The following is an 18,763-nucleotide window of genomic DNA, read 5'->3' as shown; positions in this document are numbered from 1 at the left end:
CATATATATATATATATACAAAATCTATATTATATAAATATAAATATTTTATATATGAATAACACATTTTCTTAAATTTATACATGCCTGTGTGTGTATTTATATATACAAAATAATTATATACAGCACACACAAATATATTATGTAAACACAGACTTTTATTTTGGATGCGATTAATCACAATTAATTTTTGCACAGCCCTAATATATATATATATATATATATATATATATATAGCTCTATTACAAAATAATTAATTATACTAAAATAATTATATTGATTTTGTAGAGGATTGAATCGGCATAGAAAAAAAAATAAACAAATTGCAAGCATAGATAAATACAATAGAAGAAAGCAAGCAGTGCTTTTTTGTTTTTGAGGTAAATCTCACTGTATTCAGGCACAGAAATGGATTACTCAGAATTAAAATAACTAATATAATTTATATTTGTTAAAGTACAAGTCATTTTCTGACTTAAAGCTGACACAAACAGTACATTAGGCTGCTGCCACTTTAAGATGAATGCACAGACCTAAGATCTGTTTACAACTAATAACCGAGGATACTCACCGAGACGGGCATTTTCACTTCATCTTGCCTGCACGTGTCCATTTAAGCTCAAAAGAGAACTGAATTTGGAGTTCACGTGCTGTCTGCGCCGCTGTGTGTGTGTCTGTGTCATACCTGTCAACACTCCCGTTTTTCCTGGGTTTCTCGGTTTAATATTTCTCCCGGGAAACTCCTGTAATTTGCATGGCCCAAACTCCTTTATGAATAATCGGACCAGTATGTTTGTCTAATGTTGATCAGTTGCCAGATCTTGTATTAAATGCATTATATTCACACAATCCACACACCATATACAATTTCAACCCATTTGTCATCTCAACCTGGCAACCTATAACCCATTTACGCAGTTGCAGAAAGCTTAACCTGAAAGCGACCAAATGTTGACAGCTATACACACAGTCCTCTTGCGTTTGCCTGACTTGACTTAAAACACATGCAAATGATAAACTTTCACTATATTATGGTTAAACTTTGCAATTAATCAGCGAATCTGATTATTAAACTTGATATCGCGCATCCAGTGATGTGACTGGCACATGCGCACATCGCAATATCGATGTTAAAACGATATATCGTGTAGCCCTAATTTGGATATTCCATGGAAATTTGCATACTGTATATGGTAAATGTGCATATACTGCAGCAATCCTAGGCTTGACAGCGATTCCAAACCCAGGATCAGTTTCAGTGTGTGTAACGAGGGCTCGTTTGGTGGATTTGAGCGCTAGATGCAAACTCTGCTGGCTTTACTTAATCAGCGGCAGCGTTTCAGAGGTTGAGACGGGAGAATTCAACTATGTAAATGGCCCTTAATTCACTAGCTTGTGTAATTTAGCACGAGTAGCCAAAGACATGCAATTAATGTAATTGTTTTCATATGCGTCGACATGTGCGGGCGCAGCTTGGCAGAGGAGGCTCATGGGAGCTGAGTTGTGCCCGCCGGGTTCAGCCGAACACAAGTGTGGTCGAGGTTGAGAGCTGATCTGGCCACGACTCCTTTAGTGTGTGAGAGAAGCCGTCAGCATCTCAGCCAACACAAGCTGTGATATTTCCCCCCGAAGCCGTTCTTCTGTCCGAAGACAACAGGAGACGTTTTGTTGTGAACTCCTCTCCTTTCAGTTTTACACAGTGGCAGGTTTCAAAGTAAACTCCACTTTTTATATTTTCTAAAGGAAATTTGAGTGTTTCATTCTTTTGAGAGCGCACTACCGCTATGTTGCTATGGTGATTTGGGTGGTTGCCAGGGTGTTGCTCAGGCGCCCTCTAGGTGTTTGCGAGTTGCACAATGAGTATTAATGCATGTAAGGGGTTTGTTTAGATCCCCATGAGCACTAATAATTGTGATTTATTGACTTAACATGTTTAGAATGTTTATTAGGCTATATAAAATATGGAATGTTTCGAAGCCTTTCGTAAGATTCAGCTGAAAAGAAATGCAAGAAAACCTGGGTGATGCTTGCCTGTGCATAACTCACTATTGTGTTGCCAGGGTGTTTTCAAGCAGTTTCTATTGTGTTTTTGAAGTCTTTTTATAGTCCTGAAGTAGTTTCAGTGTTCTTGGTGGTTGTTAAAAGGTTGCTAGGGTATTGTAGGTTGTTGCTATGGCATTTTTTTAAGAAGTTTAAAGCTTTTTTTTCTGCCTGTTTTGTTGCCCAGCATTTGCTACAGTGTTCTGGGTGGTTGTTAAGAGGTTGCTAGGGTATTGTAGGTTGTTGCTATGGCGTTTTTTAAAAAGTTTAAAGCTTTTTTTTGTCTGTTTTGTTGTCCAGCAGTTGCTATAGTGTTCTGGGTGGTTGTTAAGAGGTTGCTAAGGTATTGTAGGTTGTTGCTATAGCGTTTTTAAAGAAGTTTAAAGCTTTTTTTTGTCTGTTTTGTTGTCCAGCAGATGCTACAGTGTTCTGGGTGGTTGTTAAGAGGTTGCTAGGGTATTGTAGGTTGTTGCTATGGTGTTTTTTTAAGAAGTTTAAAACTTTTTTTGTCTGTTTTGTTGTCCAGCAGTTGCTATAGTGTTCAGAGTGGTTGTTAAGAGGTTGCTAGGGTATTGTAGGTTGTTGCTATGCCATTGTAGGTTGTTGCTATGGCATTGTTAAGAAGTTTAAAGCTTTCTTCTGCCTGTTTTGTTGTCCAGCAGTTGCTACAGTGTTCAGAGTGGTTGTTGAGAGGTTGCTAGAGTATTATGGGTGGTTGCTATGGTGTTGCTAGGGTGTTCTGGGTGGTTGCTAGCTGGTTTCTTAGAGTCTCAAGTGAAGAGTGTCAAGTCTGCATAGTGTAGTAATACTGATGATTGATTTAATATGTTAAATATAGTTTTAATTAAAGAATGCACTAAACTGATGAGAGTTGACGTGAAGACATTTATAACGTAAGTTTTCTATTTCAAACATGTGCTGTTTTTGTCTCTCTAAGTGAGCAATAGAGACTCCTGTCTTTCAGAAGCTTTGAGGCCTTTGGTGAGATTCGGCTGTGTGTGAAATGCTTGTAATTTGTTTATCTTTTCTGTTATGCAGCTGAAGTTTCAATTAAAGTTTGTTGTGTGTTCTTGCACGTATCGAGACAGAAACGCCGCGTTTCATCTATCGTCTCCAGCCTTGCATTAATTTATAATAAGCAGAAAGGTTGTGTACCGCTACATATCACAAATGGCATTGTAATGCATTTGGCCCATTAGAGGCGGTAATAAATTCAGCGTGTGTGTTTGGTCATTTCCACCATGTCCAGCTCTACCTTACATTATTCACCACTCAGGTTTTGGCCCTGGAACGGGACAAAATATGGATCGCATTTTGTCAAGAACCCCAAAGTGCTTTAAATCGGGCCACTCGGAATATTTCCTGATAGTTTACTCTCCCGCACGTCATCCGAGATGTTCATGTGTTTCTTTCTTCAGTGGGAAAGAAATGAAGGTTTTTGAGGAACACACTCCAGGATTTTCCAGATGTGAGTTTCAGAGCAGCTCGACACGATCCAGCCGAGGAATAAGAGTCTGATCTAGACAAACAACAAAACACACATTTATATACTTTAACCACTAATGCTGGTCTTGCACAACACACATTACGCCATCAGGGTGAAAGGTCAATAAATATAATGGTCCAATGAAGTAAATGATCAGGAGATATTAATTCTGAAGTGGACTACTCCTTTAATGTGACACAGCCAGTGCGCCACACATCAGAACAAACATCGAGGAGAAGCTTTGATTCAAACTCGGAAACTATTCGGAGACAGATTGGACGAGGAAACTTTCCTCGGGACGTCTGCCAGGATGTAATGAGTCAGTGACAGGAACATGCGAATACAAACGAAAACACAAACTGCAGTGCCAACGAGCTCCTTTTAGCATCTTCTGTGCCTCGTTTTCATTTAACAAAGTGCTTTCTTTCATTCCTATACTATAGTGTGTCATGTTGCTGTGTGAGTCGAGCCTCCTTCATCTATACAGAGTTTCACAGCAGCTTTACAGTGATAACAGGCGATCACAGTCACAGAGAGTGTTTCGGCTTTACAGCAGATCTAGAATAAAGTTACTGTCCAGATAAAGTTAGTTTTGATTGATTCACTTCCGTTGTAGAGATCATTAGACATTAACCCTTCGGAGTCTTGGGCTATTTTGGCCCTTTTTGAGTGCTTTTTAATTTTTTTTAATTTTGCGACATAAACAAACATTTACCATACCAGTTTTTGGTATGTTTTTTTCAGCACAACATCACCTATATGACCAGACAATTAGTTCATCACTTTGATGTACTGTATCAACATACTGGACCCAAAATCACACAAAAAACACAAAATCCAAGGCACAAGTTTTGAAAAACGTTATCATCACTGTGTTAACTTCAAAAACGTGAATCTGTGAAAAACATGAGCAATATTGATCATGAAGAAGCTCCAGTCCTCCTCTATATGAGTGTCAGTGTTTCTGAACTCCTGAAACGCCTCCATTGTAGTCTTGAGTTTCTCCCACGAACGAACACGTCACAATTCCCTCATTATAATAATAAATGCGCAGAATAAAGGGGCGGAGCCTGGTTGAGTTAGTTAGTAGTGTGTTAAACTGGTGGTTATGGAAAGGGGCGGGACATTCCCAAACACACCCGACCAATCACAACACACTGATCCAGCCGACCAATCAGAGCACAGTGTGCTTTCAGGAGGAGGGGCAGGAAGTAAACAGAGTGTTACTGACAGACCGCAACAATGGAGAATATGAGGAAACCTGTTCTAGAGCCAGAAACAAGAATGCCTCTTTGATTCATGAAGTTAACATTGAGAGCGACTGCGGTGAAGAAGGCAGAAACCCAGTCTCTGAACTGGCCTGAGCCGCGTCCGATTTACAGTCTCAAGCTCACGTGTGTCAGAATATAACACATTAATTGTGCCACAACGGGGCGTGTGTGTCGACCGGGTCTCGAGGGAAGGCCTGTAATGGAATGAAAACGCTGGTAATTGGACTGAGTTGTTTAGACTGCCAATCCCAGTGCCGAGTGGAGACTGACTCACGCTTTAAACTTCCAGTTATTACTGTAATGGCCCCCGATGAGCTCGCTGACGACACACACACACACATGCAGCGTTCATGTCCGTGTGATAAAGCTGTTTTGGACATATTCATTTCACTTTTCTCTGTTGTAGAAACTGCATTGGGTGATATAACTAAAACAGATCTGTATTTTTTTCTGTGGTGTTTCAACTCAATAATTCCCAAAAAGGCATTTTCTCCACCAATCATTTTATCCAAACAGCCATTGTAGCTTTACAAAGAAGATTACATTTTTAATTCAAGTAAAACATGGTAAAATCGACACTCTCTCTCTCTCTCTATTTACACACACACTTTTTATAAAAACACTTTTCCCCATCATTTTATCCACACATTTATTGTTCCTGAAAAAAAAATAGTTAAATTATTCTCACACTTGTTTTTTATTCTATAATATAATATACTGTATATTCTGATTCAGATATCAATTATTAAATATACTCAGTGGTGGAAAGAGTACTGAAAAAACATACTCAAGTAAAAGTAAAATTACACAATTTTAAACTTACTCAAAAAAGTACAATTTCTGAAAAAAACTACTTAATTACAGTAACGTGAGTATTTGTAATTCGTTACTTTACACCCCTGAATATACTCGTCCTTTAGCCTGTTCAGTGATTTCTGAGTGATGCTAACGAATGATTCACAGAAATGAATGGCTTCACATTCACAACTCTAATGGCGTTTCTGCCGGATCACTGAGATTAAATGAAAACACGGATCATTCACACAATGCTGCTCAGTTTTATATCAGCAGCCGAACCATTGTAAATATGTCTCATAAATATTTGAATTGTTAAATTTACTACACTCTTTAAAAAGCACTTTGAGCTAGTACATGTATGAAGGCTACTGTGTGTGTGTGTGTAGTCAGCTGACACGGTTGTTTAACATCACAGATGATGGGGTGTTTCGTCTAGAGAGCAAACGGTTGATTCTTCTTCAGATGGTGTGTGTGATGTGATTTGACGTGACGCTTATGCGGCGGCTCTTCAGTGTCACTTCAGCCGTTCAATCTAATAAGTGATCAGAATAATGTTGTGTTTTTTAAATATTTCCTGATATGAGTAGACAGCCTGTGTGTGTGTGTGTGTGTGTGTGTGTGTGTGTGTGTGTGTGTGTGTGCTGTTGGCAGTCTCTCTCTGTTTTGACCTTGGTTTGTTGTGAGACCCATAGGGCAGCTTTCTGTCTCTGATCTCGACAAACCCGCGACCTTCATCTCTCGTCTCACTGAACGCTCCTCTTCAGTGACGAACATCGGCTTCAGGACGAGTGACCTGATGATGATGCGCTCTCGAGGCGATCTGAATGCCTCCTGACCTCAGATCAGATACATGAGGCCATTCATTTAGTTTTGGAAATCTCTATTACATCTTTCTTTAAAGGTGTGGTATAATACAATTTTCACATGTCCCCAGAGTGTGTGTGTGTGTGTGAATTTTGACCTCAAATACCCCACAGATATTTTTATAGCATGTTAAATTTGTCACTTTTTGACGTTGAGCAGAAACGTGTCATTTTTGTGTGTGTCGCTTTAAATGCAAATGAGCTGCTGCTCCTGCCACAGGGGGCGGAGCTACAACAGCTGGTGTGTGTTAGCAGCTCCGATTACCTCACACACACACACACACACACGCACTGAACATTTCAAAAACGTTGAGCTTGTTATGTTCAAACCTGAGTCAAGTTTATTTGATGAATTTATATAGATTATGTGTACTTAACTCTCCTCAAGTCTTTGATTAGCATATTCTGTCATGGTCATCTATAATTGTGTTCCTGGGGGCGGGGTTTATGTAAATGTTAGGGTTGGTGATGTCACTAACCCGTGAAGAAGCTCGTGTAGTTCTACCAGCCGTTTGTTGTAGTCCTTAAAAGGAGATTTCTTTAAAAGCAAATATCTCTTTTTGCTTTGATCTTCGTAACTTTGCAGATGTTGTTCATGCTCAAACAGCAACATTACACACTAACTACAGCTAGAGAAGTGAAATCATAATCAACCACCGCTTTAAATATAATGTATGTACTGTAGTGCAACAATAATTCATATTTAAAAGCACAGAAGAGCTTCCGGCGGCCTGTACCCAAACACACTTCCCATAATGCCCTGTACCGAGAGCACAAGTGCCCGAGTGAAACAGAAACCCAACTTCTTTAACATACTGTACACAAAGCGCTTGTTTCTGTCCAACACAACTATAACACTCTGTTAACAACCACTGGCTCCGTTTCATAAGCGTTATTATAATCCATCCATCAAATATGTATGAAACGTTTCTTTTATCCTCACTGCATTCATTCCAGCAAACACGTCTCCTGTTACTGCTCGTTTGGGCCTGTGATCCGGCGCCGCAGGTCCACATTTAATCAAATTCTATTTTGCATGTGAGTTGAGAGAAATATAACCTCAAAAACAGGCCAATTAACCCAAAAATAAGCTTGAAGACATTGGTATATTTACTGTAAAGAATATGATCCATTTTTAGAACTATTAAGCTTTCTTAATGTGTGTGTGTGTGTGAGAGAGAGAGAGAGACAGTTTTTTTAAATTTAAATTAAAATAAAATATGTCATTAGTCATCAGATTTTAATGAGAGTAAACAATATATTTAACAGACTCTTTCTGCACATAACACGAGCAGTTTGGGCTGCAGTCGTGAATCTGTTTCATCACAGAGTCGGCGACTGACTGACTGACTGACTGACTGACTTCCCTTGAATGGGATTTTACTTGATTGTCATTTTCTCTTCAGGTACGGTGTTGTTGATCTGTTTGGAGAGAGCAGACGCCGTATACACTATAATATGTGTGTAATGGACCCGCAGGAGCGACACACACTCCTGATCTCACCTCCTCCAGCGCGTGTGGGAACGCAGAGAAATATTGGATTTTTATTAGAGCAGCAGTGAAATCTCTCGTCCTCCGTGGCCCTCTTGGACGGGCGTAGATAGACTGAGTGTGTGATGGAGGAGGCCCAGAGGAGTGTGTGGGATCGGCTCATCCATCACTGTCAGCGAGGGAGAAGCGTGCGCGAGTACCACCGGCCTTCTGACTGACTGACGGGAGCTGTCAATCATTCCTGCAGCTCCGCCCTCGTCTCATTCGCTGGAGTTGATGTGACAAAGTCGTCTAGATTTGTTTGAGTCAAACAAACACAAGAACTTGACTAGCAGTGACGTGACCTTGACAGAAATTATGAGAGTCTGTCTATCTGCATTTTGAATGCGTGTTTGAAACATTTTTGGATTTAGACCATTTATTCACTGTAAAATGTAAAAAATGTGTGACGTCACCCGTAGTGTTTCTGAAGAGCGTTTTTAAGCTCAAAGTGGGCGGAGCCAACTTGGCCGCGCATCACTCGCGGATAAATGTGCAGCGAGGCGGATTAGCTAAGGTGACATGAAACTAACACAAATGGCTAGCAGTGACATCAGCGGCAATCCACCTGTCACTCAAGTGGCCACGCCCTTAATTATGCAGAACTTTACGGCTTGATATAATTCAAACGGATTAGTTATTAAAAAACACTCACCCCCTCATAGTCACAGTCGTCATGAAGGGCAACATTAGCTTTATAGACCAAAACCACTTTTTGCGCCAGACTGTAAACATGTTTATTCTGCTGTAAAATTGGCCGTTTTAACATGCGGGTCTATGGGAGTCTGTCTAGTGGCCAGTGGAGGAACTGCAGTTGGATTCAAGAGTGAGACTGGAACGTTGTTGCTTGACATAGACATATTTGGATTGTCTTTTTCAAATAGTAGTTGTTATAGGCACTTTCTATGTTGATTACAATCATTGTTTATATTATGCATGAGTAGTTTCGATTTGTTTGAACTTTGGGTAATATGCCTGTCCAGACTCATGCTTTCTAGGTAGGGAGCTGACTAGGCTTTGAGACACAGCTCATGTGTTGCACTACTAGCTAATAGTGTGAATGCACATGACGTCATGTGGCAGGTTTTGTTTTCAGTGTGAATGCTGCAAAAAACACAAACACATCTAACGGGAAAGAGTTTTGAGACTGACTGTATAAATAGTGTTGACAAGAGTGAGGTATATTTGTATAATATACATGTCATGTAATATTAATATACATGCATGTGTGTGTATTTATGCACACACACACACAATACAAAATAATTATACACAGTGCACCCACATATATTATGTAAACACAAACTTTTATTCTGGATGCGATTAATCGCGATTAATCAGCCCTTATAATTGAAATTAATTTCAGAAATCTGAGGTATATTTGTCCAGACTGCTGAGATTGACAGAATCATCTGGATCCAGGCAGAGAAAGCTGGATTTGCAGTTTTCATTAAGTGTCAGTTTGCTGAATTTAGGGGTAAAATCATTCCTCATAAACTGTATTGTTATATATTGTATTGACCGGACATCAATTTAATATTTACCATTGTATATTCTGCATGAATTTTAAATAAAAAGGTCTGGCGATATGATGATGTTATATAACAGTGATATGAGTGATCACATGGATTTAGACCTATATAGTATTTCTATAAAGCGGATATCCATGATCTCAGGATCTCAGGAACACTATATCGAGTCCAAGCTTTAGTTTAAACTGATAATCGTTTGTTTTACTGGCGTTTCCTCTATTAAACTCAGTCACTCTGAATCATTGACCCGAGTGTGTATCCGTGTGTATGATGCTTCTATCACTCACAGAGAAATGAGTCTGAATCCATTTGTCTTCATGGCACCGTTTTCCCAGCATGGCCCGATGATAAATGTGTAAATGACACCGACGGCAGATAAGCCGGAAATATCGTGTGGAAAATCTGGTTCACATGCTTTGAATGAGCCTGGTCTTAAGAAAGCCTGATGTACAACATGGAGAGTTGTGTAAAGTCAGTGTTAAGCTGTCTAATGGCATTAATATTCAGGGTGAAACACGAAACTCATTACAGCACCTGTGAAAGCGCTGGCCGTCAGCATGTGCCGCCTCACGGCCTCCTCATCCCAATGCTTTATTCACGCTGGAAGTCAAATATGTACCCAGGAAAGCATGAGGAGTGAGGAGCGAATGCTGAGTGGAAACACACACACACACACACACACACACACACATCTGTATTCCAGCAGCCTCCACCGGACTCACAGAAGCTGAGAGGAGATGTTTGAGGGAAAGATGGCCAGAACTGTTAAATATTACAGAATGAATAACCAACATCTGATGTCATGGATGGAGAATGGCCCGCGGTGGACGTGTGTGTGTGTGTGTGAGAGTGGAAATGAGTTGAAACTGCTGTAGACCTCCACTGATTTACTAATAGGACTGATTTTGGTTTTGGTTTGGATGCGTGTGTGTACTAAATAGCACTCACCTTTTCTATTCTATACTATTGGACATGCAGCAACAGGTGTGTGTGTAACTATTTGTCCACTCTTAAAGTGACAGCGTCCTAATATCTTATGGATAAAAGCGTCTGCTAAATAATAAAATGTAAATGTGTGTCTCATGTACGTTTAGGTTGCTGATTTTACAACAGCTTATTCACTCAATCATATTCATAATGCATTAATGTTTAAGTTTTATTTTAACTCTGTTGTCAAAGTGAAGCCAAACTCATTCATTCGATGCAATGTTTGGTTTGTTGCCATTACAGAGAAAAGTATTTAAGTCACTGGATTATTTAGTCAATTATTTGACCCCTTAAAACTCATCTTTGACCACTAAAATGACATATTTAAGAGTTTGTTCCTTGAAAAAAATGTTTGTCATTGAATGTAACTCGACACCCTCGCCTCATTTAGTATGTGCGGTTCTATGAATATGCAGATGAGCCCCGCCTCCACTCACCCACTCACAGGTTGTCGATCACACGTTGATCTGATTGGTTACAAGGTGGTTTGTGAGGTCAGAAACACCAGCGATTTCAAAGCGTGTTTTTGAGACTGTCTTTGGTTCACTGCAGTTTTAAGGAGCAATGCTGTCCACTTATCAACGCACACATGGTGTGTGTTAAAGCGGATTAAAAACACCACATAGACAAATAAACAACATATAAACTGTATTATTTCATTTAATTTTTACCACAGGTGGATTTTACAAAGTGATTATGTAATAAAACATTTTGCGTTTTAAGTTTCAGAAAAACAATTTGTGTATTTGTTTTTTGTTGGTAAATTGGTTGAGATTTTGGACATATTGACGCCACATAGATCCATGTGAGATTTAAGAATTTCAACTATTTTTGAGTTTTATTTTAAACAATTCCATTTTGCAGTAATTTTTTTTCAAGCGAAAAAACACAGTAATAAAAAAGTTATAACATCAAAAACAGAAATACTTAACTAGTTGACATCTAAAAATTGTAAAGATTTTTTATTCAATCCTCATATTAGAGTGATTTCTGGAGGATCATGTGAAACTGAAGACTGGAGTAATGATGCTGAACATCACAGGAATAAATTACTCTTTACTAGATATTCACATAGACAACATATGATATACATTATAATAATATTTCACTGTATTCAATCAAATAAATGCATAATGTCAAACTTTTGGCTCGGTCGTCTGCATTCTCATGCTTCTGTGTTTCTCTCGCAGATCTCAGGAAAACGTTTGACCAGGAGCCTCTAGGAAAGGAAGTGTTATTGGAACAGGAAGTGCTTCTCCAGTGCCGCCCGCCAGAAGGAGTTCCTGCTGCTGAGGTACGGTTCATTCGTCCCCACACATACACTGTTCGTAAAGATGGACGCTCTTCCCTCTCTTCCACTGGTGAAACGCAGGGATGTGACGTGAGGATATTATCATGTGTAACCTGGGAGCTTTTAAATTGCTAATTTGAAGACCGGAGTAAAATGTGCGTGTCCGTACAGGCATTCATAATGATGCGGAGCAGAGCGAGGGTTTTCCCGTAGTAATGACCTGAGGACACAGTGGGAAAATGATGTAACCAGCGGTGCTTCTGAACACCAGTAACACCAGCTGTCGTAGCAAACCGAGTGAAAAGTGAAGCTGCCAAAGTCCTGATGCTGATTTGGGACCTGATTCTGCACAGTCACGATATCAAGGCCCCGCCCTCACACACACACACACACACACACACACACACACACACACTCGCAGAAACCCTTACTGCAGAACAACTCTTTATGTCAGTGTGAAATGAACAGTAATGGACATGTAGAAATTCAAGTTGAAGCTCCAATCTCGTTGCGAAAATCCCCCCAAAACTCTCTTGGTCCCTCAGTGACACTTCATTTAGAGGAGCTGTCAATCATGACGTCACATTCACGTTTTTATAGCATCAAATGTGACCCTGGACCACAAAACCAGTCACATTTTTGAAATTGAGAGCTGATAAACAAGCTTTCCACTGATGTATGGTGTGTTAGGATAGGACAATATCTGTCAGAGATACAACTACTGAACATCTGGAGAAAAAATTGAGAAAATCTCCTTTAAAGTTGTGCATTTATGTTCACGATTGTGTTGCATTCACTCCCAAAATAAATATTGTATATATTTACAGTAGGAAATTACAAAATATCTTCATTGAACATGATCTCTACTTAATATCCTAATGATTTGTGGCATAAAAGAAAAATGTATAATTTTGACCCATACAATGTATAGTTGGCTATTGCTATCGCCACAGACACACTCGTGCGACTCGTGATCCAGGGACTCAAATAACCAATTAGACCAAAAAAAAAACACACCAAAAACGAAAACTTAAACGTATATCAGCGTGTTAAAAACTACCTAAAATGACAGAAAACATCGTCAGAAAAAAATGATTTGAAGTGTAATTTGGTTGTTTAGTTTCTCTTAGACTTCATCTATACTGGGACCAGTACCGGGGGCGATCGAGGCGCTTTGGCTTCTCTTGATCTCCACACACCGGCACTCTCCTGATGAGTTTTATATCCAATTAGAGATTAACGTTTGTTAGAGGGGCCGAAGCAAAGGTAAACTCCTGGCCGACTGATGTGTAGATAACTCAATCACCTCCACTAAATGTCAGACTTTGTTCAGAAACATTTACCTCGGCGGCCACCTGTTAATTCCTATTTAGCTACACGGGACATATTGATTCAGGCATCGATTTTAGCCGGAGTGGGCTGTCAGACAAACTCGTCCCAAAGTTTTAGCTAAACAGGATTAATAGATGGCAGCTGTAAAGGATTTGTTCAGAGCATCCAGTGTTTTTCCCTTTAAAGCGTCCATCTTTACAATAACAAAGAGTAGGACGCAACGTTTTGATGCAAATCCGCAGCAAGCGAAACCTCCTCCAGGCAGGCTTAACAAACTCAATGGGCAGATTTCAGAGGAGGGTTTCATGTGAACGCCTCGGGCGGTGTTTTTCCCGCTCTTTTAATCATCTTAGCACGTGCAATGGCCACCACCATTAACTCCGGACTATCTTTAGCTCGCTGGCGTTGACGTGGAGGCGTGGGCGTGTTGAATATCACCCCGGATGTGTGGAGGAGAATGGGATGTTGTGTCACGTGACGTCCACATTGTCAAATGAGCTTTATTGGGGGAAATTGCTGGAATATTGCAGAGAAGTTTGAGCGTTTGGTTCATGTGCGTCTGCTGCTTTACACACACGGGTTTGGATGTTTCTGAAAGATCACACAATGAACATTTGGCTTGTTTTTGGCCAAAGAGAAATAGTTTATTCCCTGTTTGGGCTGAGAAACAAAAAGCAAACAGACGTACAGGTGAAACTCGAAAACTGAGAATATGGTGCAAAAGTTCATTTATTTCAGTAAAAGGTGAAACTAATATATTATATCGACTCATTGCATGCAAAGTGACATATTTCAAGAGATATTTCCCATTATTGCGAATGAATGCACTCAGAAATTAGATAAAAAGACAATTAATATTCAGTAATATTGCCTGTTCAACTCTATCAGATGAGAACTGAATTGAGCTAAATAATGAAATTAACTCTGCCACAATTTACTCTCTTGGACTGAGTTAAATCTTCATTGAACCGGGGTTAATATCGTAAACGGAAACTGCTTAAATCATTTAAGTTCACTGATATGAAGCTGGAATAAAATATAAATATTAAATTGAACTAGAAAAATTGAAATGTTGCCTTGGCAATAAACTGATATAAGTTGAAGTTGAAGCACTAAAATGATTAACTGGAAATAAAAACTAAATATTAAAAAGAAAAACATAAAATAATGGAATAACTTTAATATAAAACTAGAATTAACATGAAAATTAGAAATCTAAAAATAAAGCTAATTCAAAATATTAATAACTATAATAATGAGCTGAATAACAACACTAATGTCTTTTGTAGAGCTGCTTATTGCTGATTTTTTTTCGTAATTGATGCATTTTGCGACTTATTGTCTTCTTTATTAGTGCCTTGAAACCCTCTCTATTGCATAAAGCGCTTTACACTGTTAAAAATAAAGTTTCCGAAAGGCTTTTTCTTCAAAGAACCGTGTTTTTAATATCTAAAGGACCTTTTGTGGAATCGATGAACAGATTCCTCGGATCTTACAGGTTCTTCACGGACACATCGATGCCAATAAAGCAGCTTTATGTTTAAGAGTGTAGACATAAATGTGGATATATGATCTTATCGGCCGGCTGATTGAATGTAAAATGTATGGTGGATTTTCTTATCAGCTGGATTTGAAGTAAAAAGCACATTAACCCAACGTGAGTGAAACCAAAGAGCATTCTGGGTCAGATCAGAGCGGTCTCTCCGGGGAGCGTGTTGATTGGCTGAGAGCGTTTCCTTTTGATTCGGCTCTGACAGGAAGTGTGCTTGACCTGGAAAGCTCAGTTAAGTGAGCAGAAGTTCATTGCAGGTGGAAACGCTGACAGAACAAATGAGCCGCAATCAGAAGGGAGTCGTTTCCCGCCAACTCCACAAACTCAGGGAACAGTTTCTTCTTCTACCAGAGGATGGACTCCGTCCCGCATTAGAGAACTACATCACAGATCCTGGATCAGCTCATACAGCCACTCCATCCCGCATTAAAGAACTACATCACAGATCCTGGATCAGCTCACACAGCCACTCTGTCCCGCATTAAAGAACTACATCACAGATCCTGGATCAGCTCATACAGCCACTCTGTCCCGCATTAGAGAACTACATCACAGATCCTGGATCAGCTCACACAGCCACTCTGTCCCGCATTAAAGAACTACATCACAGATCCTGGATCAGCTCACACAGCCACTCCATCCCGCATTAGAGAACTACATCACAGATCCTGGATCAGCTCACACAGCCACTCTGTCCCGCATTAAAGAACTACATCACAGATCCTGGATCAGCTCACACAGCCACTCCGTCCCGCATTAAAGAACTACATCACAGATCCTGGATCAGCTCATACAGCCACTCTGTCCCACATTAGAGAACTACATCACAGATCCTGGATCAGCTCATACAGCCACTCTGTCCCGCATTAGAGAACTACATCACAGATCCTGGATCAGCTCACACAGCCACTCTGTCCCGCATTAGAGAACTACATCACAGATCCTGGATCAGCTCACACAGCCACTCCATCCCGCATTAGAGAACTACATCACAGATCCTGGATCAGCTCACACAGCCACTCTGTCCCGCATTAAAGAACTACATCACAGATCCTGGATCAGCTCACACAGCCACTCTGTCCCGCATTAAAGAACTACATCACAGATCCTGGATCAGCTCATACAGCCACTCCGTCCCGCATTAGAGAACTACATCACAGATCCTGGATCAGCTCACACAGCCACTCCATCCCGCATTAAAGAACTACATCACAGATCCTGGATCAGCTCACACAGCCACTCTGTCCCGCATTAAAGAACTACATCACAGATCCTGGATCAGCTCACACAGCCACTCTGTCCCGCATTAGAGAACTACATCACAGATCCTGGATCAGCTCACACAGCCACTCTGTCCCGCATTAAAGAACTACATCACAGATCCTGGATCAGCTCACACAGCCACTCTGTCCCGCATTAAAGAACTACATCACAGATCCTGGATCAGCTCACACAGCCACTCTGTCCCGCATTAAAGAACTACATCACAGATCCTGGATCAGCTCACACAGCCACTCTGTCCCGCATTAGAGAACTACATCACAGATGGCGCCGCTTCGCTTCTCTTGGCATGTTTCGCTGATGTTATTTTCTGTCTTCCATCAATTGTTTGCTGCATTATGTTTTTCAACTCAAACATGATTAGATCTGAGCAGATGTCGTCATATATCAACATATCTCTTTTCTTTTTTTCTATTTTTCTATCTATTGCATCAACACTTGTATTGATATTAGTGAGTGCATTCATATGATAATCTGCATCAAATTTCAATTATTCTTTTTTTAGTTTATTTTTGTCTACAATGCAAAAAATAAATACAAATAAATGCATTTTCAAAGTTGCAAACATGAACATTTTTATGAACTAACATTACATTTACAGTGCAGCATTTATTATCCTTTGTTAAATGCATTAGCTAATCGAGAGTTGCTAAACATGCAATATCACTCTTTCTACTCTTTCAAAACTGCATGTTTAATTCAGCCGTCATTAATTGTGAAATTGGTTTAAAAAATGTTTTTTTCACTGTACAAAGATAATCAAAGTCATTTCAGCGTGGCTCGTTTAGGTTTATAACTCGAAATATTTGAATTTTGTTAAATAGTAATAATTTTCATGATTATGGCCAAATTCAAAATCTCAGAAAATTGATAATCAATAAAATACGGATTTTAAATCCAGAAATGTTGGCCCTCTGAAGAGGAAGATCATACATATGTATATATTTATATAAATATGAAATATAGTACTTTCACCTTATAATTTAACTAAAATACATACACTTTTGCACGATATTCTAATTTTCTGTGTGGACTCCTAAAACATGCGTGTGTGTGTGAATGTTGATCTGGGCGTGTCACATCGCTCGGATCACGCTCTCCTGTGTGTGTGTGTGTGTGTGTGTGTCCTGTGCAGGAAGGGTTCAGAGAAGGATAACAGTCAGGAATGAAATGACACGATCACACACTGCAATAAGAGCTCCTCTCTCTCGGAGAGCTCACCGTGAGCCTCGGGTCTGCTGTTAATGACATAAAATAACCAACCGGCCTTCTGGGTAATTACATCCAGAGAAAGAGAGCAGACGTGCAAATAAAATAACACAATTCAATTTATTTCAGTCCATTTTGTGATTAAAAAGCAGCTGAAGTATCAGTGTTTGAACAGTGGCTTCTGGAAGTGAACTCATAATTCAGAGCCGGCGACGGGTGACGATAGCATCTAAAACTCGCGGTGATGTTTGCTCCTGTTAGACACGAGTGGGGGTTATCTTTCGTTGAATGGCCACTCTAGAACCGTAATCCTGAGATCTGCTGAAGAAGCGTCCACTCCCATGATGCATTGCAGATCCTTTTAGTCTTGTACAGTTCTATACACTTTGATTGGAAGGCTTGGGGTCAGGAAGATTGGTAATGTTTCTGAAAGAGTCTCTTCCGCTCACCAAGGCTGCATTTATTTGATTACAAATAGAGTTCAAATAGTGAAATATTATTATAATGTAAAACAGCAGTGAATATGAATCAAGTGTGATTTATTCCTGTGATCAAAGCATCATTACTCCAGTCTTCAGGGTCACATGATCCTTCAGAATAATGATCTGATGATCAAGAAACATTTATGATTATTATCAGTGTTAAAAATAGTTCATATTTTTTTTACCATTTTCATGATTCTTTGATTAATAGAAAGTTCAAAAGAACAGCATTTATTTGAATTATAAATTTCCTGTCACTTTTGATCAATTTAACGTTTGCCAATCTCAATAAAAGTCTTAATTATGTAAACAATAAGGTACTCGGGGCTGTGCTGTAACGTGAATCAGTAACGGCTGAAGGGCGTTGTTAGGCTTGACGTGAAGCGGAGTAACCCCTTCAGCCGTTACTGATTCATGTTACAGCACAGCCTCCTCGAGTACCTTATTGCTTTTATAAAACGGTTGCCACACAATATTAAAGTAAATAACAATGTATTAGTGCAACTTTCTTGAAGTAAAATCACTAAAAGCCTTCCTTCCAACTAGTGTTAATTTCGTTAACGAAAACTAAACGAAAATATTTTCGTCAACGCACATTTTTCACCGAACGAAAACTAGACGAGACGAGACTAAAATCCCCACTAATAAACAATAACTGGGACTAAATCAGAAATAATTTTCGTAGACTAATAAAGACGAGACGAAAATGCAGTTCGGTAAATAAAGACTGGGCTAAAATCTATGGACATTTTAGTTCACGAACAAAGACGAGACGAAAATTACATATTATTATATGATATGGTTTTGTCAAATCCTGTCTCCTCCTCCGCCTCCTCCTCGTCAGCTCTTCCGCCACACACACCCACGTTCAAACCTGGAGCGGGCGGGCACAGTCAGAATAGCCTACACAACACACATGGAGCAGACAGGAGTTGGATTCACGGTGAGGCGGTGGCGACAGGTTAAAAGTAAAACATGCTTTTCACGGGGCTCGGGAGAAAGAAGAGACGTGATATATGGACACATTTTGTTACAATGATAAACTAACTAATGATGGCTAACTTTCATTGCATTTATCCAGGCTGGCTATGTTGCGTTAGCTTCTTAG

The 18,763-nt window shown here is 39.7% G+C and overlaps 1 protein-coding gene across 3 annotated transcripts in view; it reads left to right on the top strand.

The window, feature by feature from the left end:
• Positions 1-18,763, top strand: part of unc5cb (unc-5 netrin receptor Cb) — a 189,489-nt gene that overhangs the window by 112,750 nt on the left and 57,976 nt on the right. For all 3 annotated transcript variants that reach the window (XM_039662011.2, XM_089126524.1, XM_039662012.2), the window contains one exon: positions 11,699-11,802. In XM_039662011.2, coding sequence (XP_039517945.2) covers positions 11,699-11,802 — 104 coding nt within the window. The remainder of the gene's footprint in view (positions 1-11,698; positions 11,803-18,763) is intronic.

Source organism: Pimephales promelas, chromosome 23 (assembly GCF_988280905.1).
Source record: "Pimephales promelas chromosome 23, fPimPro1.hap1.1, whole genome shotgun sequence".
Lineage (NCBI taxonomy): Eukaryota > Metazoa > Chordata > Actinopteri > Cypriniformes > Leuciscidae > Pimephales > Pimephales promelas.
The sequence above is the reverse complement of the archived record's forward strand: the minus strand, read 5'-3'. Positions and strand labels throughout refer to the sequence as shown.